The following is a 23,312-nucleotide window of genomic DNA, read 5'->3' as shown; positions in this document are numbered from 1 at the left end:
TCCTCAGCAAAATGGAATTACCATTCTCCACTCAGTGATGGTCATAACTATAGCACCTACAGACTTAAAACTAACATTAGAGATAAAAAGTATAATAATTTTATTATGACAATGCTTTGTTTCTGATTACTATGTTGTAACATAAATTCCATACCTTTGATGTTCTCCTTTATAAGCAATGAGACAGAACACCTGTTATGGATAATTATGCGAGGACTAGGGTCTTCCTTAAGAGTTAAGTATGTCACCCCAAGATGCTCTTGATAAGTTAGTGCTATGGCTCTACAACAGAAAAAGATTATATGTGTGATTATATAATTCTTTGGATGAACTTCAAATTTACTATTATTAACACCCCCTTTGTAAGATTTTTCATTCTTAGGCCCAGTTCTGCAGACACTTATGCAGGGATCAGTTCTGGGTCTGGTTCTGTTCAATATCTTCATCAATGATTTAGATAATGGCATAAAGACTACACTTATAAAGTTTTTGGACGATACCAAGCTGGGAGGGGTTGCAAGTGCTTTGGAGAATGGGATTATAATTCAAAATGATCTGGACAAATTGGAGAAATGGTCTGAAGTACATAGGATGAAATTCAATAAGGACAAATGCGAAGTACTCCACTTAGGAGGGAACAATCAGTTGCACACATACAAAATAGAAAATGACTGTCTAGGAAGCAGTACTGCGAAAAGGGATCTGGGGGTCATAGTGGACCACAAGCTAAATATGAGTCAACAGTGTAACACTGTTGCAAAAAAAGCGAACATCATTCTGGGATGTATTAGCAGGAGTGTTGTAAGCAAGACACAAGAAGTAATTCTTCTGCTCTATTCTACAGTGATTAGGCCTCAACTGGAGTATTGTGTCTAGTTCTGGGTGCCACGTTTCAGGAAAGATGTGGACAAATTGGAGAAAGTCCAGAGAAGAGCAACAAAAACAATTAAAGGTCTAGAAAACATGACTTATGAGGGAATATTGAAAAAAATTGAGTTTGTTTAGTCTGGAGAAGAGAAGACCGAGAGGGGCTATGATAACAGTTTTCAAGTACATAAAAGGTTGTTACAAGGAGAAGGGAGAAGAATTGTTCTTCTTATCCTCTGAGGATAGGACAAGAAGCAATGGGCTTAAATTGCAGCAAGGGAGGTTTAGGTAGGACATTAGAAAAAACTTCCTAACTGTCAGGGTGGTTAAGCATTGGAATAAATTGCCCAGGGAGGCTGTGGAATCTCCATCATTGGAGATTTTTAAGAGCAGGTTAGACAAACACCTGTCAGAAAAGGTCTAAATAATACTTAGTCCTGCCATGAGTGCAGGGGACTGGAACAGATGACCTCTTGAGGTCCCTTTCAGTCCTATGATTAAGCATGTGAGAAGTCCTACTGACAATACATTTTAAAAGAAAGGCAAGAGAAAAATAGGACAACATTAGAGAATAAACTGACTTTAATGGACTACTCCTGTGTTCAAAATTAAGTACCTGTATGCTTGCAGGGACAGACCCTTAAACTGCAGACTTATAGGAACTGAAAACAATGAGAATTTCAGGGCCAAATTTTGAAAATTGACTTCTGAAACAGCTCAGGAAAATTTGCACATACCTGTAAATGCTATTTTAAAAAAAATGTTTTGTACATATAAATATTTGAAAAAAACACACCACCACAATACTTTGCAGTAATGATCCATAACAATATCAGTATTTTAAATTCTAGCATTTTGGATCACTAAAGAAAATCAATTAATTGTGGATCATCATTAGTGAATAAAAGGTATTGTTTCCTGATTTGCACACACAACTGCTTGCTTGAATGTGCAATTTTAATGGCCACTTCTGAAAATCTGCTTTTTTAAAGTGATTTTTATGAAATAACAGGTCTAAAATATGACTATGTCAGTTTCTGAAAGGGAGTGGTATGGCTCCTTTGTCCTCATCAAAACCCTGAGGAACCTCACATTATTTTTCCTCACTCTTAGGAAACCTATTTTTGCTAGCATCATTCCACCAGAAGTCTGCATGGGTATCTCTGGAATCCACCAATATCACTTCTAAATTATCTAGAAGAATTGCTGTTGAGTAATTGAATGATATGAGGTATTCCCACCTTACTCCATATAGACTGAGCATGTTGCTTCCAAAACCCCTCCCACCTCTGCTGGACAAGTGAAAGAAAGACTATATGACTCACTCACAGTGATGTGGCATCACTGATTTTAGTGAATTTATTACAAATTTACACCTGCATAAGTGAGAGCAGAATCAGATCTCAGGTCTGGAAATGAAAGTCAGGTCTCCTATATGGCAAGAGTTTTATTTTTCACTTGCTGGAGGCATTTCTTGTTTTGAAAGGAGAATACATATTTAGATATAGCAAGCTTTAAAACTTGGAGATCTTTTCTAGCTACATTCTCAAAACAGTTTATCCCCAATGTTGCTTTTCCTGCTCTTCTCTGTTACTCTTCTTATTAAATGTTATTGTGCACTTTTGCATAGCTTTCAAAGATACTTCCCCAAATTGCTAGATTAAAAATTAAAATGGTTAAACAAATTAAAAATTACATGGTTAAAATACAGTGGATCACAAAATCTCTGAACAAAGAAAACATCTTCTCAAGTTCTCTCTTAGGATTTCTAGAAATATTTGGAGAGAGAAAAGTACAAAAAATGTTTCCAATTCTACTTCATTATTTATTTTTCAGCACGTTTCTCAAAGGGCAACTACAAAGTTAAAAATCATATATTAAAAATAAAAAAACAATTTTTCTTTCCTGTGCTACTAACAACTTAGATTAATAAAACTGAAATGATTTTTAAACCAATTATATTTTTCACCATTTACTCCATTTGCTTACTTTTTGCATTTTATTCAACCTGGACAATAAAATCCCTCTCAGTCAGTTTCATTTCCTGGCTCTTAATGCTACAATATTTGGGTTTCGAACACTACACATAATTGTTCAAATCCAAACTAAAAATTGTTTTCATTGACAGAAGATAATCCTGAAAGCATTTCTGTAATATTTGCTTTTGTTAACTCTTTTAAAAACAAAACCTATAGTTTGGAATTATATTACTTAATATTGTACCTCCAACTCTTAATTTGTATTATTTCATGCATGCAAATTTTCAAAAATGTTGAAAAGACTTCTTTTCATTCTCTCTTATTCTGTATAGCATTATACATGTAAAAGGAGGAGCCATGTAAATAGTAAAATAGTACAAGTTGTACATGATCATAACATTCAATCATTTATTAAAAGTGTCTAAAACATCAAACAGTAACAGTTTTTTTAAATTAAAGTGAGATCCGACTTTACATATGGTGGACATATGTTGTTATTTTAACTTTTCTATTAATCTCTTATGCTTTGTTTCTAGATAAAGCTTTATACTGACAGTCAAAGAAGAAGGTCATTCACATTTATGCAATTTACCTGGTACAAAATCCACTTTCATTGCAAGCTCCAATAGGTACTGACACACTCTGTCTAGGAAACTCCGGTCTAATCACAGCTGGCAGGCTCCAGCACCGTGAGCTGTCAGCACACACAACTGGACTGAAACTTAGCAATATGTGCTTTTGAAAAAGGGACACTTCTGAAGTTGACTGACTGATATCTGACATCAGGTCCCAGCAAGGAACAGAGCTCAATTTTTCAGTAGGTGGCTCCCCAGCTGGGCAGATGCTGAATGCAGTACTGTCTGGTACGTGTAAATACTGGAAAGAAAAAGAAGATAATGCAAAGACAATGTTGGGTCATAACAAAAGTCCATTGATATTTAACTTTTACTGTGAACAGTTATAAGTGCCCAATCAGAAAACTATAACTAAAAGTTCAGCATCAATGGGACTGCAGGATTCCACAGATATTCAGACATATTCTGTCCCATTACACCTATGCTATCAAATTTAAGTCAGTGAGTTGAATTCGGTTCTGCCTGGTACGTGAGAGCAGGGGGTGGGCATATAGTGCCCCTCCCCAGTGTTAAATTAATAAAGTTGCAGCCCGTCCCTTAAATACCTTCCATATGTCTGTTGTTCATTTACCTGCATGCCCTAATCAATACATAAATGACTGATTAAAAATATATTTGTGTCTGCATGCATTCTGCTTACTGTACGCTTCTTTCCTAAATATACAGTGCTGTCACAGAAAACGTATATTAATGAATGAATATTTCATTCCTTGAAATACATAAACTTGGGGAATATCTACAGATCCATGGCTTATGATTAGGTACTGGAGTTATCTAAAAAGGGTACCTCAAATATTTCATCCTGCAAAGCAGATGTACTTCTTCTACATGTGAACTTAGTACAAATTCTCAGAAGTACTTCAACAGCTATTATGGATTGTACTGCCTATATTACAGCAATGGTCTTCATTCTCTGAACAGATGGAAACCAGGCAGAACTAATCCTGCAACGTGTAGGGATCTGCCACTTTGCACCGATATCTATCACAGTTAATTACCGTAGCTGAATTTACCATAGCTTCACTGTTTTTAATTAAAACAATATGAAATTACTTATCTTTATTAACTCTTTTTACTGTTTTCTGTTCAATTTTTGCAAGACAAATTTGAGACTTTAAATAAATATCAATGCCTACCTATTGCAGAAGCCAAAGAAAAATAATATCCAAAATACTGTACCTCCTCTCCTGACCGAGGCCTTGAAACAGACAGCTGTGGTGTACAATAGATATGGTATGATGTATTGTTGATTACTGTTGTTTTATCTTCAATCTGTATAATTTGAATACCATGCTGAACCATAGAGGAAATGCAGAACTGACACAACTGCAGGATAATTTAAAAGAATATGTTAACAAGTAAGAAAACAATACTTTAGGCTGGAGACCCTGTCTTAATTCCTCTACATTATAACCTGATGTGCATCAAATTTATAAGCAGAATTCCTGTTAGTTGCATCAGTCAACATTTTTCAGCTAAGACTGAGAATTCATAATTTTAATTTGCTTAAGGTGATGTTATGCATTTTATAGACGATCTAAGTTTTTAAATTACATTTGATCCTTTATTTATCTTTGCATTGTGCTTTTGAGCCTATTACCATATTTTTGAGCAAAGTTTGTGCATTGTTATGTATTTGACAGCTTTCATCTGCTGTTTGATTATTCTCTGTTTGAAATGATAAAGTTATAAATCGTCACAATGTCTTCCTAACCTTTTTATGACCTGGGAAGGCACCAAGTTTTATTTCAGCTTCAACAAACCCTTCTTCATCCAGTGTTACCATTTCCCCGTTGTCTGCATCCTTCCATTTTGGAGATGTTATGTTATGAACTAGTTTGATTGCCACTGATTTGTGCACAGTGTTAGTGTTTGCCCAGTATATTCCAATTTGAAAAGCTTCCTGTAAATGGAAATAATCATATTTAGAACTTTCTGCTAACTTTTACACTCATACTACAGTTAACAGTAATTGTCAAGTATGCATAACCTACAACCAACTTCTTTTATTGCTTTTCTGCAGACCTGTATTTCCCCCCTTTAATTCTCTCTATACAGTATACATTTTATAAGGGACATGCTGATGCTACTGTATAAATATCTTAAAAATGATTGGCAAAATTTAGTGGCAAATACAAGGTGATGTAGCTAGTCAACCAAAGCAATATATCTGGAAAACAGTTATATGCCACAAAGTTGCACAACTTGCAGTGGTGAGGTACTGAGTAGAGATGCAAATTAAGCTTAATTCTGCTTAAACTCAGATAACAGGTTGGGAGTTGTGATAAGAAAAGTGTATAAGGTGGCCAAAAAGAAGGCACGTCAAAGGGAAAATCCAACTAAATCTATTTTGTGATCCAAATTCAAGTTGGGGGATGTATACTTGAGCAGTCCTCCTATCTCCCCCATTTGAAATCCATCTTTATCACAATAGACATCATCAATGTTCTTGGAAGCACATAAACTACATACACAGCACAAGTCATGAAAAAAATTACTCGCAAGACAAACATTCTTCCCAGGCCATCAGCTGTGCCACCTAAGCCAATGAATATCCATTAAGGACAAAGCAGCCTTTGCACCCGGCATTGCGCAATTAGGAAGGTAGCTGTGCAGCTGGCTACTGAGACAGTGGGAAGATAGTGGTGAAATCTTCCATTGTGGTCAACACCCACTGCTGGTTACCTGGATGGCAGAGCCAGATTCTCCCAAGTATTGATGACACATAAAAGGATCAAGTAGGCACTACAGATACCCAGAAGGAAACAGTGAAGAATGCAATCTGTCTGTGCATAGGTTAGGAGAGTAGCTCACCTAGCATGCAAGATCTGCTCTATACTCTCAAAGCAGATTTTTTCATGGGCATCTGTGAGCCATATTGTGCAGCAACCTTAACTTGTCAATCACTGTATTGCACCATATCCTGCCAAAGTGCCTTGGACTACATCTGTTTATTTTGTCCAATCAGCATGGCAGATTCCAGCTCATATGTATACCTGGAGCATAACCATATTGCTGGTACACATATGGACTAGAATGCAGCAAGAACGTGTGGACCATGTGGATTGAAATAAGGTTTGAATGTTTAGAAAACTTGTGCATGTTAACTTGAACAGTATGCCTACCTGGAAATTTGGAGGTATAATTGTTTTCCCAGCAGGTATCTGCAGAACTATTTTCTCTCCTTCAAATAGCCAGAGATCCCATTTGGACTGATTGTTAAGCAGAGCCCAGGGCAGGAGTTCTATCAGCAAAGTTTTAACACATGGCTTCCACATTGACAACTTCACCCGCATTGGGCTATCCCACTGCGTGAGCTGTTCATTACTGTTCCAAATAACATATCAAAAGAAAAAGAAAAAGAAAATTATTAATTCAATGTTAAAATTGCATTTAATCATTCTAGCTACTCAGAAATTATTTTACAATACTTCATCATGACCTATCACTCTGAAATGCACAAAGGTACTGTCAGGAACAAGCTGGCCCTAAGTGTAGGTTCTAAAAGCAGGAATTTGTTAAAGGGACAATCAATCTGAAATCTGATCAATTAAAAAAAAACAACATTAAAAGTAGTATCCTGACTACACCTGCTCTGACTACTTCCCACCAATTTTAGTGGTTGTAAAATCAAATTTGCATAAACAACAGTCTCCGCTGGTCACAGTAGAGGTGTTGGAACCACAAAAAATGATTGAGATGCCTCAATTCTGGGGGCAAACAAGGCTGATATGGCCCCTACAGTGTAGTTTTGAGCAGTTTCTGAGCTGATCTAAATTATTTAAACTCTGTTGTTAGTTTAAAAAATCAGTACAGATGTCATATATGGTATTCAAACATAGGTAAATATATGTTTGAATATCACCTATGACTTAAACTAGATATAGTCCTTACAACTTGGTTTCACAAATCTGGCTATACATACACATACACAAAAAAAGGAAAGTGATTCTCACTAACTTTCTCTAGTAAATAAAGTACTGTAAAGACAGCTGCTTCTATGTTTTTGTTACTTCCAAATGAGTAGCTTAACAGTAAAGATTCAAAGATTCAAAGCTGGATAAAACTCTAGATAGTTATAACAGAAATCAGAACAGATTAAAAATGAGGTTTTAGGATAACTGCATTACCACTGAAAGACCCTACAAGCCATAGGCAACAATTTTTAGATGACTAAGATTAGTTCTTAGCGAACTGATGGCCCTTGTTATGAAGTGATGTATTCAATCAGGCCCTGCCTGATCCTACAAGGAACATGAGCAGTTATTAACTTTAAGCATGTGATCAGTCCTACGGATTTCAAAGAGACTGTTTAAGTCCTTAAAGTTAAGTATGTAAGTTTTTTGCAGGATCAGGGCCTGAGCCATGTATCAGCTGTGGTTATTGTGTAGGACAAGTCACATAACTACATTTCAGTGTCCTGACTGTGAGACCATTTACATTTTTTTGTTGTTATACTACCAGTCCCTCCTCAGTACCAAATGAAGAGTAGTTATTCTAGGCACATAATAACTGAAATAAAATTTTCTCTTGGCATGCACAACCACAGGAAGAAGGAAATTAAATAAAGGAAATCAGTAAAATGATCCACTGGCTAAATACCACTTGCATTTGAGGAAAGTTAGACTAATGAACAAATTGCCTTTCTGGTCATAAATCCACGTGTCAGTTATGCTGTTTGCTCACTGGTTGGTTAGCTCAAAAAAACCCTAAAGCTACTTTTGCTAACTACTCTATGTGATGGTACCTCCCATAAGGCTTTATGGAAATATGCTTAGAATGTGTTTTATGCTACATATGCCATGTAACATATCTTCGTAAAGGCTATGATCTACTGAATGTATTAATCCTATTTGTATGCATGTATCATTTTTGTATTCGAAGTTATGAATGTTGGCTGTGTACTGGCTTGATTTCTAAATAACCTTAGTAGAGCATTTGGTCAGTTCCTGGAGAAAGGAACGTTGGAGTTAAGTACCTAATCAAGAAACACTTAAAGGACAATGGATCTTGGATCCATGAGAAGTCTACTTTAGGATGTTTAAGGTAGCATGTAAACAATGGATGCTACCTTTAAAAACTGTGAGTCATGCATGGACGTGTGACTTGCCCAGATGATTCCTAAACTCCATCTTGGAGCTGGACTTTGCATAGGAGTGAGGAAGGGGGTCTCCATCCACAAGAGAAATTCTATTTAAACCCCTGGGAGACCCCTCCATTTTGTCTTCAGCTGGCTAAAGAGAGAGCATCTCCACCCCCCAGGATACTTGGAAGAAACTGGAACAAAGAGCAGTGACTGCAAGGGGAGTGAGTGATTGCTGGACCCAGGCTAAAAGGAGATTAGCCTGTAAAAGGGAGCATTCTGGAACTGGTGAGGCTCTTATCTGTATTCAGTTTCATCAGACATAGCTTTGTGCATTTTATTTTATTTTGCTTGGTGACTTGCTTTGTTCTGTCTGTTACTACTTGGAACCACTTAAATCCTACTTTCTGTATTTAATAAAATCACTTTTTACTTATTAATTGACCCAGAGTATGTATTAATACCCGGGGGAGCAAACAGCCATGCATATCTCTCGATCAGTGTTATAGAGGGTGAACAATTTATGAGTTTACCCTGTATAAGCTTTATACAGGGTAAAATGGATTTATTTGTGTTTAGACCCCATTGGTAGTTGGGCATCTGAGTGTTAAAGACACGAACACTTCTGTAAGCTGCTTTCAGGTAAACCTGCAGCTTTGGGGCAAGTAATTCAGACCCTGGGTCTGCGCTGGAGCAGACAGGTGTGTCTGGCTCAGCAAGGTAGGGTGCTGGAGTCCTGAGCTGGCAGGGAAAGCAGGAGTAGAAGTAGTCTTGGCACATTGGGTGGCAGTTCCCAAGGGGGTTTCTGTGATCCAACCTGTCACACTCTAATCTATGTACCTTTTAATGGTGTATAACACACCTAGACAGGCTCACCGGGAAAAGATATTTTGGTGAAAAATTGGTAAAAAAATTATCATTAGGTTATTTGCAATGATTTATGAAGCTCCTAACTACAGAAAATATTTATAAAATTATCAGCCAGTTACACAAGCATGAACAAAATTAAAGGCTTTTAGATCCTTTATTACAATTGAAATATGTAGGGTCTTTTAAAATACTGCCTTATTTGCATATATATTTCTTTAATTTCATGACAATGCAACCTCAGTGGGCAACACTTAGCAAAGCCTATATTACCTCTCTGAATCCTTTCTATTATATGGCCACACAGGCTGGGGAGAGCTATTAATCCCATAGAACTCAGAGAGTATCTGATTCACAGTGCCACCTGTACGGGATTTAGTAGCTATCTGTTTAATAAGTGCTGTTGAGATAGGAACTGCACACTCTGATGGATCATCCTCTTCCCTGTCAAATGAAAACAGAAACAGAAATCAATTGCAGCACTAGGTCCAAACTATGGCTAACATTTTCTTTAGTGCAGCATTACGAGTGCACTCTGAAACCTGAATGATCTCATACGAAACCAGGATTAAAGTAACCAGACATATAACAGAAAATGGACTCCCAAAACGTGGTAGAATATGACATTACAGGAGATGGTAGGAACTTTTTTTAATCAAAATGCCAAAACTTGCGCACTTATTTGTATGCTCAACATAAACAGATATGGGTGCACTAAGAGGAACTGCACAGTTTACAATATTCCATCGTATCATTTTCAGCAGTCCATGCAATTATCTGTTCTATACATGCAATGCAAGGGAATATTCTTGGAAGTAGTGCACTGAAAGTTAAATGACAAATGATGACGACTCCTTTATTGTAGGCATTTTCAGGAAAATGCACAAGTTATACCTGGCTTGAAATGTCAAGTGATGGGTAAGATCAGGCTCTATGTTCTGCAATGATTTCTCCTGCCCTTTTCCTGGAATCATTTGTGTTTCACTCAACCCCAGACTTCTTTTCTCCAAATGTATGATAATTGGATCTGGAAGATGACTCCTCATGATAAAAAGAGGGCTGAAAACAATCTACAAAGAAAAACAAAAGCAAAACTGAAAACAAACAAAAAACAACACACTAACTTAATGTTAATTCTATTCCAGCTGCTGAAACAAGCTGTTAATAAATCTTTGCTCTGGGTCATTCTGACCTTAATTTATTTCAGAACACGAAAAGGCCACAGAGCCATACAGAATTTGGAGAATGGTGAATGCACTCACTAGTCGTTGTTGTACTTGAGTGTTGGGTTCTACTGTCAAAACTGTGCACCACACGTAAGTAATTGAACTGTTTGAAGATGGCACCTGCACACAGAGAGATGAATAGACAGCATTAAGTAAGATTATTTTCAGCTTATAAAGCTAAACATCTGATCACATCAGTTAGAACTCTGAGTTACTGTAAGTCAGAAAGTAGGGAAGAGAACACTTCACCACTTTAGAGTAACATTGCTCGCTTTCATTAAATTTACATAGGATCCTAAACATGTAACATATTTAAGGTATGTAATACCATATATTTTTACTCTAATGGGGTCAAATAGGACTAATATAATTAATGATGCAATCAGAAGTTCCCCTATCAGCTATCTGCTACTGATGAGAGGAGGGAAGGTAGTTTGGACCAGAAGAAAGTGCCATTCCAATGAATGAACATGGATAATCAGGCTGTGAGGTTTCCACCAGGTACTCTAAGCTGGAATTTGCAAAGGAACCTGGAAGTTTTAGGTGGAAATTTTTAAATGCTATACTCAAACATCTATTTATCGTCATACCTGAACGACTGTGCTATATTCTGTGTGTTTGGAACTGAGACATACATCTCTTGACCAGTCTTCATCTCCTTTAGCTTTCACACTCAACTCGGTCAGCTCATCATTTTCTAGAACATAGGAAGGCAGCTTTTGTGTGGCTGCAAGGCAGTCAAAATGTTCTTTAACAACCGCCTGCCCATCTTGACCGATGTAGTGCTGAACCACTTTCAATTCGATGCTGTCAGCCAGATAACTACAGACCATCTGTCTTCCACAGATTATGATCTAAAACATAAAAATAGACAACCGCTGCATTACCAATTTCTGAAAAGAAAACTCAAAGGGTGTCACTGTGGAATTAAATTTAAGATACAAGATTCTTCAAATACCTTAGAACTGTATTGTTCTTAAATTGCTCTTGAGTAATTTTACAAGAATAATCTACAGTGGAAAAAAACCCAAGCAATGTTTTGTTTCTGAGAGTTGCTGAAAATGATGGAGAGTGGGCTCTTTAGATACTCCACCAGTGCGTTGATTTATAAAGAACAATATTCTTCTGACTAGCCAAATGCATCGATAATTCCAGAGAAACATAATTATTAAGATACCCCAAACAATGCTAAAATAACATGGATTTGATGTAAATGGATATTATGCAAAAAATTCAGGTAAGGACCTGTATGGTGTTAGTGTCCTCAACTCCTATCGAGCACTTTAAAGGCTTGCACTCTGTGGCTGTAGTTATATCTTTGCCTTCCCCTGATATCCCTATATACTGCAGTTCTCTTAGCATATGGTGTCATCGCTATGGATATTTTGAGTTGTAGCCGCAATGGCTTTTGAAGGATTCTATTGAAACCCCAAATCCTGGTCACTATCTAGGGTTCACTTTCTCAAAGGAGCAAGTTTCTGCAGTATGTTTACAGGTTTAAAAATTACCCTGCAATTAAACACCCATTTAAACATAAAAATAAAAAACAAAGCTTGATCCAGCTCTGAGGCCTTCCACACTATGTGTATTAAACATGTCTACCTAAAAATTGGCCAACAGGTTGAGTTACTACTGTCCAAATCAGATGAACCACTACTGAGTAACACAAGGTGCTCTCCTATGTCTGTGGACTGAATGTGTTATGTGCACCATATGCCCGGGCTTCTGCCAATTGAGGCACAACTATTACAATATAATTACAGATATATTAACATGTTATAGCAGAACATCTGTACAGTAGCTCATTGTGTGGCTATGCCAGAAGGAGAACAGGAGTCAGTGGATGCAGTTTAAATAGGCTGCAACTTTATTCCTAAACGTTCGGAAGTACCCAGCAGATAAAACTGTAGAGTGCAGGTAATTCCATAATCATTTATATATTCCTGGGTGGTGGTGCTGCTGTCAGCTTTCCCCCTTTACCCATCCTGTTCCCCAGCCAGCCCGCTGCTGGGATCTAGCTGTATCCCCCTTGAATGAGGGGAAAGGGGCCATAAAGGAGAAGGGGTTGTTTCTCTGCTGTACAAGTCACAGGAGCGCTGAATCCTTCCTCTTTCTGTTCCTTTAAAGAATACATCCTCTGTATCCTTTACCAATCCATTTGAGCTGATCACCGTATCTCTTCCCCACAGAGTACCTGCACTGGACATCCTGCTATGCTTATCTAAAGAGTTGTGCCATCATAGCTTAACCCCCATTTTATTTTTTGCCCCAACGAAGCTTTAGGTGAGGAAAGCAAAAAACCCACCTCACCTTGGCCAGCTTCATGATGAGGGAAAAAAATTCATTCTCAGCCCATCGAAAAAGGAGTGTCTAGTGTTATGCCCACAGCAGATCATGACTAAATCTAGTATTTTAACTACTTTTGTGGGTGAGAGGGTAGGTGTTGCTCTGCCTGGTCCAGGACAGGGGAAGAGGGGGAAATGGGTCAGTATCCCCAGGCTGACTGGTATGAAACTGCCATAGCAAGTAACTCTTTGGCTCTCTGGCCCTTAAAGGGACAACACACCTTTTGAAATTTTAATTCGGTCATTTCTTTTCCCCCTCTTCTTCAATAACCTAAGGGCCTGAGGCACACTACTGAATAAAAACATAAATAACGTCTTTTTAAAAAAACAAAACACATTCCTACTTTTCAAGAGTACAAAAATGTGCCAGAAATTGTATAACTTTGCATCGTTAGAAATTAAAACCCAGGCAAAAGGATGTTTTACAAAATGTGTAAAAAATGTGCTGAGGACTAAGATTTTGTGTGCCAAGATTCATACCAGAGTGAATTCTTACAGCAGAGTCGTATTAACTCCTAAAATAATCTCTATAATATAAGTCCTGCTAGTCTCATTAAATATTATGGCATTAGTGAGCACCACGACAATTATAGGGAAATATTATAATTTAAAAATGGATTATTCATTATTTATGTAAAAAGCATAATCTAATTTACTCAGATTAAAAATGGTTCCCCTATACTGTACATAAGAGCACTTACTTGTTTTTGCACTCCACTGAGCTGTTGAATCTTGATGATAAGTGATGCTGTCCTGCCTTTGTACTGAATGGTTCTGATAAAGGTCCCTGCATTGTCCACACTGAATGGCTCAGACCAGCGCCAGTTTCCCCAACCTTCAATGCAGATGTGTAACAGCTGGAGAGGAAACAATAATTCCTTCAATGCAGAACTGGAAAAAAAGGTTTGCACTAGAATATGAGTTTCAATATTGGGAAACGTTTCTATCCATAAAACTTAAAAATGCCAAGCAGATATTTTCATTGAAATCTGTATAACATCCATTTTTCAGAATTGCTGACTGCACAAAGAATAATGTAACACTCTGAATGATTATATTACAGTATTTCCACAATAAATTTCCATACTGTTTACTGCAAATAATTTACGTTCTTGAATGGTAAAGATCTAGCACAACACTTGCTAAGAAGAGGCCCTGCACACTATAGGTCAGGCCAAGGAAAATAAGAGAGTTCCTTTATTGCTCTGGAAATCCAGTCTCTTTACAATTAGCAGGTAATTCAGATACAAGCCATTTAAAAAAAATCTTTAAGCTGTCATTCATGAATACAAACCCCTTACCCCCACCCAAAAATCCTCCAAACCAATCCATCTGGGGAGGGGGGGCAGCTCACTAGTGCTCTTAAGTATATGAAATGTATCAGTATTTAAATATGTTGCTTAGAAATGGGGAACATCTCAATTGAATCAAAGTGGTGACAAGGGGCTTTTGCAGGCATAATTATACCATTATAATTATATAGTTATACCAGTATCAGTCCCCGTGTAGTCACTCTTATTCTGAAATAGGAATGCCTTTTTCTGGTTAGCTTAAACCATTTCTAAGGCAACGCAGGACTTGTCTACCTGGTACATCACTATGCACTATATGGATGTAAATTCTAGTGCCCACAAGCATGTTGTATACTAACCCTCTACATGGACCTTGCTGGAACATACTCAAAGCTCTCTAGAGCACATCGACATAGTATTATTTGAAGCAGGATTACATGAACGTACACTAAGGAATTTTTAGTGTGCACAAGCAGGTCCACACAGAGAGTTAGTACAAGACATGCTTGTGTATACTAGAATTTATACCTCAGCTGGTGCGCTCTAATGCACTCTAAAGACATGCCCTCAATATTTCATAGTTCAAAAAGTCTTTCAGCACAATATGTACCTATCCCTATTCCATGGAGATTCTGTGAGCCAAAGTCCTCAGCTAATGAAAATGGATACAGTTCTTTTTAAGTCAATAAAGTTACATCAGTTTACTCCAGCTGAGGAGCTGGCCATTTAGCTTTATACAGATGATTCATGGCTGTGCAAAGTTAAGAATGTGAGTTTACATATACACAATTAAAGCAATAAGTATTTCTTTGCAGAGGGCCGGCACACAGTCTAAGCACCCACTTAAGCCCTTAAAATAGTTGTGCAAAGGCTTTATGAAAACTCTCTGTGCAAGGTTGAATTGCACTTTGTATTTGGGCATCTGGGGCCGGAAGTCAATGAGAGTTCTGTCATTAATTAATTGGAAGCAGGAGCAGGCCCATAGTATAATTACTTGTACCAATGAAAAATAAAAGCTGTAAATATTATGTCCTGACATGTTTAAAAAACAATTGAAAAAGGGAGATTGTGAAGTCTATACGTCAGGGTTGTTGGCTGAATGATTGTCCAGATATTCTTTTGCAGTGTCTTAGGACTGCTTTCTACTTTGACCTTTAGAAAGCAGCCACAGTAACCGCCTTCTAAGATTTTACAACTCAGTAGCCTTTTCATAATTTGTGGTGTCCTCAGCACAAGATTACACACAAAACAAAAACAAAAACATCCATTCAGTGAGTGGCTTCTGAATCACTCAAGAAATGACTGCTGCATTCCCATTCAAATTACTTCACCTTAGAAGAAGGCTTAATGGCTTTAAAAAAAAAAAAAAAAGTACCTTGAGGCAAAGTGTACTCCATGACATAAAAGCTCCTGGTAGCTTTTATATTTAAATAGTAGTTACAGAAAAAGAAAAATAATTGTAGTGGCTGGAACCATTTCACTTTCTTACAGAAGCAGCTGGGCATATAAAAACTAAAAGAAACAAGCATGCTGTTTACTTTGGAGAGACTAATAGCTGGAAATGATAACAAAATAATGAAAAAAGGTACTAAAGAGTCAGTCCCAGTTAGAATATACTCAAAATACATGCCAAATACAGATGCCAGACATAAAGATGTAATTAATAATTAGCATTTGCTTATAACCCCAACTTTAAGATGACTCCTGTCCTGTATAAGTAACTTGTTCACTAACTGAATATCACCAAGGAATATGCTGTCAGTTGTCATTTAGTAGTCACTAGTTCACAGAATGTTGACTTGGTAATTTTCTGTGTATCACAAAGATTTATGTGCATTTGATTCTATGGTTCAGAAAAAAAAGATTAAGAAAAGTGAGGAACAGACTGGTGTATTATCCTTCTAATTGCATAGTAACTTTTCCTCAAGCCAAATCACTCATATATTTGTGAATACTACCAAGAGACATGGAATAACCCAGGTATCTTATTTTAATTTTTACCTAATATACCTGTCTTCATGACTTATTAATACTAGTAGTCTGTATTATATGTCTGTCTACCTTTAAAACCTTGTTCATGAGGTTCTTTGAAAAGCAAGATCTGGAATCATTTTCAAAACATGAAGGCCTCTAGTGCTATGTATGTAAAAAGATGGAAACAGAGACTGATGTCATTCTGGAAAATCAAGTAATCAGGAAAACACATTATTTTAGCATAAGCCAATATCAGAAAGGATGTTTAATTAGACACTTAGTACCTGCTCTGTCCTAATCTTAATGAACTGACCAAAAGGTGTATTGGCAGAATAATTACCAGACAACTCCCTTCACCCACCAAGATATAAGCAAATGCTAAGTGTACTTTGGCAATTCTGTTTAAGAACGAGGGGATTTATAAAAGCAGATAGAGAAGTAGCAGAGAGACATTCTGAGAAAAGAGGTGTTGCCACTAAAAGGGAAAAGAAGTGTCGGCAGGAACATGATGACCAGAGTTCAAAGATGTTTTGACCAAAGTAATCCTTCTGTAATTCAAAGTTTAGAGCCAATCTAAGATACTTTGTTGTATTTATTCAAATGTGCATGAACTTATCATCGTTTTGACATCTGTGCTTTCTCTCTACTATCTATATGTTGATAAATACTGTTTTTCGCTTAGACTGATCTGTACTGGGATATTGGACTATTAATTTTGTAGTCATTACTGGTTACTGCTTCAAAAACAAATGAAACTGATATTGGGGAGGCAGAGTAAGCTGTTTGTGCTAGGTAAGTGGCATAGAGAAGGCTGCATTCGCCATCCAAATCAGTGCTACAGAAGGGCAAATGAGAGTCGTCATGGGCATAAAGAAAGCCAAATAACATAAGGGCACAAATTTGACATTCCATTTGAACTGAACTCTTAATTGTGATGGTAAAATTTCTGAAGAGACTGAATGAACCCATAAAATACACTAAACGAGAGCTGGACAATATCACTTGACAGGAGTAGAAATATCATTATCCTCTTTTTTGGAATGGTTTCTGTTCTGGTCTTTTTAATGAGAATTAGAAAATGTTCTTAAAATATTAGATGTTATTGGGTAAAACAGTCATGTCAGTAGATTGATCAGCACTACTGCAAAGTTCAGAAATCTTTTTGAGCACAACATGTTATCTCATCACAACATTAAACAAAACAATGGATCAAATAAATCAAAGAGCTGAAAAGTCAGAGACTAGAAATTTTAAAGACCGTTTATAACATGTTTTTGCTTCCTGACCTCTTTCTGCGTCTTTCCCCTCCTTTTCCTTACCCACTTCCACTTATCCATTTCTGCCCTCCTGCTGCTCAGGCTATTGGGACTGTCTTCCTTCCTCTAATGCTTTCCTAAGGGCTTTTCTCCCCATCTCCTCAGAGCTTTCCTTCCTTCCCTTCTCCTTTGATCAAGGATAAGGCTCAAAAGGAGTTTCTAACTACCCATATTTGTTCAAAAATAAACATAAAAGCAGCAATGAGATTGTTGCAGTTATCGTAGCATTACACTTCTATCTATCTTGGGGAAGGTTTTTGCTTCTGTCTTGTTGGCCAAAGCCACTGATATCTTAAGAAACACAAGAAGACCACAACAAACTGGCTTCACTTCTGGCTGTTCAATGATGGAGCTAATTTTCAGAGCATGCCAGTTTATCGAGAATTCAGAAGAATTCAAGTGCTCCATTCACATTACATTTGTGGATATCAAGGCCACATCTGACTGTTGACATGGAGTCATTTTGTCTGATCTTGAAACTTGCTGGCCTCCCCAACAAGCTCTTTAGAATGTTATTTCTTTTATATGATGACTCCTCAAGCAACTTTCTTGTAAATGGGAAAATGCCTTCTTTCGAATTAGATTAGGAATTAACAAGCATGTGTTGCCGCCCCCGAACTTCTCAGTGTTGTCAGAGACAATAATAAACACATTTTAGGCATTCATTTTGATTATAACAGCCTTACCAATGTCAATTTTACTGACAACACAGAGCTAGTCGTTGAATCAATAATGGACGAGCTGGTTGCCCTGGACAGCTCAATGGCAGAAGTTGGCCTGAAAATTAATTGGGGCAAAAGCACAATTCTTTTTCTTGTCATTTTTGAACATGCTGCAGGCTTTGCCATCTTAGTGGATAACCCACCCAATCAAGCTTGTCAGTTATTTCACCTCAGTTCTTTTGGCAAGAAAGAACTTGAAGCTCACATGGCAAAAATATCATCAATAATAGGGTGCCTCATCAAGAAAGTGTTAAATAGATAAATAGAGAGATGAAGCTCAGCATACATAATGCTTCAGTGGTCACAAACCCCCTCACAAACATTCTATCATGTAACATGTCAGATTTGTCTCAAGACAGAAAATCAAGGAGGCACATAATGTGTTCGGTGGCCTCTACGCAGTCCAACAGACCATGTAAGAACTACTCCTATTTACTGCCCCTTTGTCATCTCTGGACTTCCTATCTTTATCACTTTTCTTCTCAGAGGTTTCTTACAACCCCCATCCCCTCATTTTCCCTCCACTGCCTCTTCTGTCTCAATTTACTAAGGGTTTTCAGCCAGTAATGAGGGAGATGGGTGAGATTTAGATAAATAAAGCAGTCACATGACCAGGTAAAGAGACCAAGGAAAGGGATGAGAAACATGGCTAAGGAAGAGGTATTGCTGAAGCAGCTTCGCCCAGCCAGCATGTTCCACATTGCAAGTAGGTATAATTTAATGCTTGTAACCTAGAGATTGTAAATTAGATTTTTGCATAGCTTGTAGATGTGGTCAAGTTTATTCTGTTTCAGTTTATTTGAATATTTTCTCTATTTTCTAGCTTAAATAACTAAACTTGCTTTTGAACGATAATTTGACTTATGAGCCATTTGTTGGGATACTTATTGTGAGTCAATCCCAATGGGTACTAAATGAATTTTTGACCTCTCATGAGCTGCTCAAGGGAAGTAATGACTTGGTCAGTGGCATGGGAAAAGGTGTAAATTCCAAGAGGTGTTGCTGATAAAATAAAAGTTGTGGTCCCACAGAAACATGTGAAAAGTGTAAAGACCAAGAAGAGAGCTGGGTTCTAGGGACCTGATGTAAAACTAATATTTCTCATTGAAAAACTAAAACTGAAGGAAGGTAAAATGTAAGGAGTGAATCAAATGCTGCAGCAACAGTAGAATTTCTAACTTAAGAACATAAGAACTACCATACTGATACAGATGAATGGTCCATCTAGCCCACTATTCTGTCTTCTGATAGAGAGGGAATGAACAGAACAGATAATCATCAAGCGATCTATCCCTTGTCACCCATTCCCAGATTCTGGCACTTCTGGGACACTTCAGAGAATGGTTTTGCATCCCTGCCCATCCTGGCTAACAGCCATTGATGGACCTATCCTCCATGAACTTATCTAGTTCTTTTTTGAACCCTGTTATAGACTTGGCCTTCACAACATCCTCTGGCAAAGAATGCCACAGGTTGGCTGTACGTTGTGTGAAGAAATACTTCCTTTTGTTTCTTTCAAACCTGCTGCCTATTAATTTCATTTGGTGACCCCCTACTTCTTGTGTTATGAGAAGGCGTAAATGACACTTCCTTATTTACTTTCTCCACATTAGTCACGATTTTATAGACCTCTATCATATTCCCCCTTAGTCGTCTCTTTTCCAAGCTGAAAAGTCCCAATCTTATTCATCTCTCCCCATTTGGATGCTGTTCCATACCCCTAATCATTTTTGTTGCTCTTTTCTGTATGTTTTTCAATTTCAATATATCTTTTTTAAGATGGGGCAACCAGATCTGTATGCAGTATTCAAGATGTGGGAGTATCATGGATTTACACAGAGGGAATATGATATTTTCTGTTTTATTTATCCCTTTCCTATTGGTTCCTAACATTCTGTCAAGATTTTTGACTGCCGCTGCACATTGAGTAGATATTTTAAAGGAACTATCTACAATGACTTCACGATCTCTTTCTTGAGTGGTATCACCTAATTTAGAACCCGTCATTTTGTATGTATAGTTGAGATTATTTTTTTCCAGTGTGCATTACATCAGAAATGCAGATTGACTGTTTTTTTCTTTCTTTATGGATCCCACAACACAGCAACAGTTTCTTGCTAGCATCACTAGTGGTGCAAATTACTCTGATAGAAGTGAGGAGAATGGGACCATGGACCCCATCCCCTTCAAGCTGGACACTTGAGTATAGGCTGAACTTTGTAGGCTCAGCAGGTACACTCCTCCTGTGCACCAGAGAGTTCCAGGAGGCATTGTTTGGCTCCACACAGCTTGTGCCTAACAGGCTCAATCTAACCCCACATTTCTAGATCAGCAGAGTGTTAAGAACAAGAAACATGAACAAAATTACGATGAGCCATACGTTTCTTGGGTAATAAAAATCGTTATCTGTCCAAGATATTATCTGGAAAGTAAATTAAATATAATCCAGTTAAATCATTAATTTGGAATGTGGAATCCCAAGTGGAATTGACAATACATTTCACACTACTTAAATAGTGTAAAAATAAAATAAAGCTTTATTTTGCCTGCTGTTGTTCTGTAAATGGTCTGGGGAGGATTAAGTTAAGTACCAAAGGTTGTTCAGAGAATCTGTAACATCCCTAAGCAATTAAACAGGAAAATTTCCAGATAGTGACTGATGTTTGAAGTCACAGTTTCTATATGTTTGAACCCACAGAGTACAGTATATCCTCTTAGACTTTATGGGACATAACCTAGTACCTGAAAGAATAGCAACTTGGAAATAAGTAATGATGAATTATTATTTTGTTGGAGAAGATGCATAAGTTACATTTTGGCTTCATTTTTTTTCTTCAGGGAAAGAGGAAGAGGTTCTTAATAGAACTTTCCAAATCTACAAATACCTTTTAAAAAAAGTCATTTATAAAGTTACAGCTTAAGGTCTGTTTTGCGAACACACTACCTAAAGAAGGAAGAAGAAAAGAAACTTTATATTTATCCCAATATTAAACTGAAAGTGTTGCTAAAATTTGTGTAGATAGGTACAATACTTTATATGGTATATTCACTGAAACATCATGCAAACCATGTGAATACCAAACCAAAATTATATAGTAATAGTCATTTAAATTATATATAGTTCATTTAGGAATATTAAACTACAATATTTTAATGAAAAATAAACACATATTACCAATAATCAAAGGCCTGACTGTTCTCTCCTTGAAGTCAATGGCAAAATATGCATTGATTTAAATGATCATGTGATCAAGTCCTTAAATGCAGACTGCATCAATTCAACCTTATGGTTGATATTATAAATGCACACAAGAAAAGAAATTCAAAGTTGTACTTCTTATTTATCAACATTTGAAAGTATTCTAGAACTACATAAACTGCTAACCTGCATAGTAATTCAGGTTCAAGACATAATGCTGCCATACAGATCAACAGAATATGAGATACATCCCTACCTACAATGGTTCATATCACGGTTCTTGATTGCTTGGTTTACTGTAACCTCCTTGTTTTTCATAGGTGTTAAGGGCAGAAGGGAACATTACGACCATTTAGTCTGACCAGTTGCATAACATAGATCACAGAACTTCAACCCCATAATTCCTGCATCAGTCCCATAACTTCTGGTTGAACTAGACCATGTAATCTTTTAGAACGACATTCAATGTTGATTTAAAGACATCAACATGAGGGCCAGCCCGTCACTTCCCAAGGTAAGCTGCTCCAACGTTAATCATGCTCACTGTTAAAAATATGTGCCTTGTTTTCAGTTTAGAACTTATCTAGCTTCAAGTTTTAGCCACTGGATCTTAATATGCCTTTGTTTGCTAACTTGTAGAACCCCTACTACCAGAAATCTCCCCATGTAAGTACTTACAGATTATTTAGCCATCCTGATTCTCAGCTCATCCTTTCTTCAACATGTACATCATGTTGCAGCTAAAAACAAAACAAAAACCCCCTTCCTTTCCTACAGTTCTGACTATGTCACCCCCTCCTAGAATCCCTCACTTACTCCCCATCTCTTCCACATCAAGCTCTTCTTTCTCACTTTCAGGGTGCTGCAAAATTACACCTACACCTCAGGCTATTTCTGTCTACTCCTAGTCTCATACCCTATTCTCTGCACCCTCTTCTTGCCTTGTTGCTCCTCCTTGTCTTCTTCCATCACTCAAACCTTCATATCCTTTTTCATGCTGCTCCTTATGCCTGGAAAAAAACATCCTCTTTCAGCACACTAAATATCCCCCTTCTCTACTTCAAAGCCTTTCTCAAAACCCACTTTCCTTAGCTAGCTTTACACTCGGCCTTCTTCACTTGTGCTACCTATTCCTTACTCTGTGTCCTACCTTATTCTCAAATTTAAACAACAATACATCAGTAATTACATCTTCAGACACAACACAATGTTAATCAACATTTTCATTTTTATAGAACTTGCCTCATCCTCAGTGGTGAGCTGGAGCCAGTTCCCACTGGTTCACAAGAACCGGTTGTTAAATTTAGAAGCCGGTATAGAACCGGCTGTTAAAGGGGCGGGCAGGTGGGCAAACAACTCCAGTCTGCGGGCCACATGTGGCCCGCAGGACCGTCCTGTCTCTGGCCCGTCTGAGCTCCCAGCTGGGGAGGCTCCCCCAGCCTCTCCCCTGCTTCTCCCCCCGCTGCCCCCAGAGCCGCAGCATGCCGAGCCACAGGCGCCAGCGCTCTGGGCAGCTCTGCAGCTCCTGCCGCTTTGAGCCGCAAGGAGTGGGGGCTGCGAGCTCCAGCGGGCCGTGTGGCATCCTTACACGCTGCCCTGAGCAGCATGGTAAGGGGGCCAGGCTGGGGCTGGGAGGAGGGGTTGGATAAGGCAGGGGCTGGGCAGGGAGCTGTTGGAGGGGGCCATCAGGGGATGGGGACCGGAGGGGTTTGGGTAGGCATGAGTTCCAGGGGTCTGTCGGGGTGGTGGTGGATGGAGTTGGGGGAGTCAGGGGACAGGGAGTGGGGCGAGTTGGGTAGGGGATGGG

At 37.9% G+C, this 23,312-nt stretch overlaps 1 protein-coding gene across 4 annotated transcripts in view; it reads right to left on the bottom strand.

Annotated features, from left to right (window-relative positions):
• Positions 1–23,312, bottom strand: part of VPS13B (vacuolar protein sorting 13 homolog B) — a 996,761-nt gene that overhangs the window by 45,751 nt on the left and 927,698 nt on the right. For all 4 annotated transcript variants that reach the window (XM_075063129.1, XM_075063127.1, XM_075063130.1 and 1 more), the window contains exons 44-53: positions 13,704–13,859; positions 11,248–11,511; positions 10,694–10,777; positions 10,326–10,501; positions 9,705–9,875; positions 6,607–6,808; positions 5,196–5,384; positions 4,661–4,807; positions 3,439–3,722; positions 155–282 (exon numbers count right to left, since the gene is read on the bottom strand). In XM_075063129.1, the coding sequence (XP_074919230.1) occupies positions 155–282; positions 3,439–3,722; positions 4,661–4,807; positions 5,196–5,384; positions 6,607–6,808; positions 9,705–9,875; positions 10,326–10,501; positions 10,694–10,777; positions 11,248–11,511; positions 13,704–13,859 (1,801 nt within the window). The remainder of the gene's footprint in view (positions 1–154; positions 283–3,438; positions 3,723–4,660; positions 4,808–5,195; positions 5,385–6,606; positions 6,809–9,704; positions 9,876–10,325; positions 10,502–10,693; positions 10,778–11,247; positions 11,512–13,703; positions 13,860–23,312) is intronic.

This window comes from Chelonoidis abingdonii, chromosome 2 (genome assembly GCF_003597395.2).
Source record: "Chelonoidis abingdonii isolate Lonesome George chromosome 2, CheloAbing_2.0, whole genome shotgun sequence".
Lineage (NCBI taxonomy): Eukaryota > Metazoa > Chordata > Testudines > Testudinidae > Chelonoidis > Chelonoidis abingdonii.
This window is presented reverse-complemented; position numbering and strand designations above follow the sequence as displayed.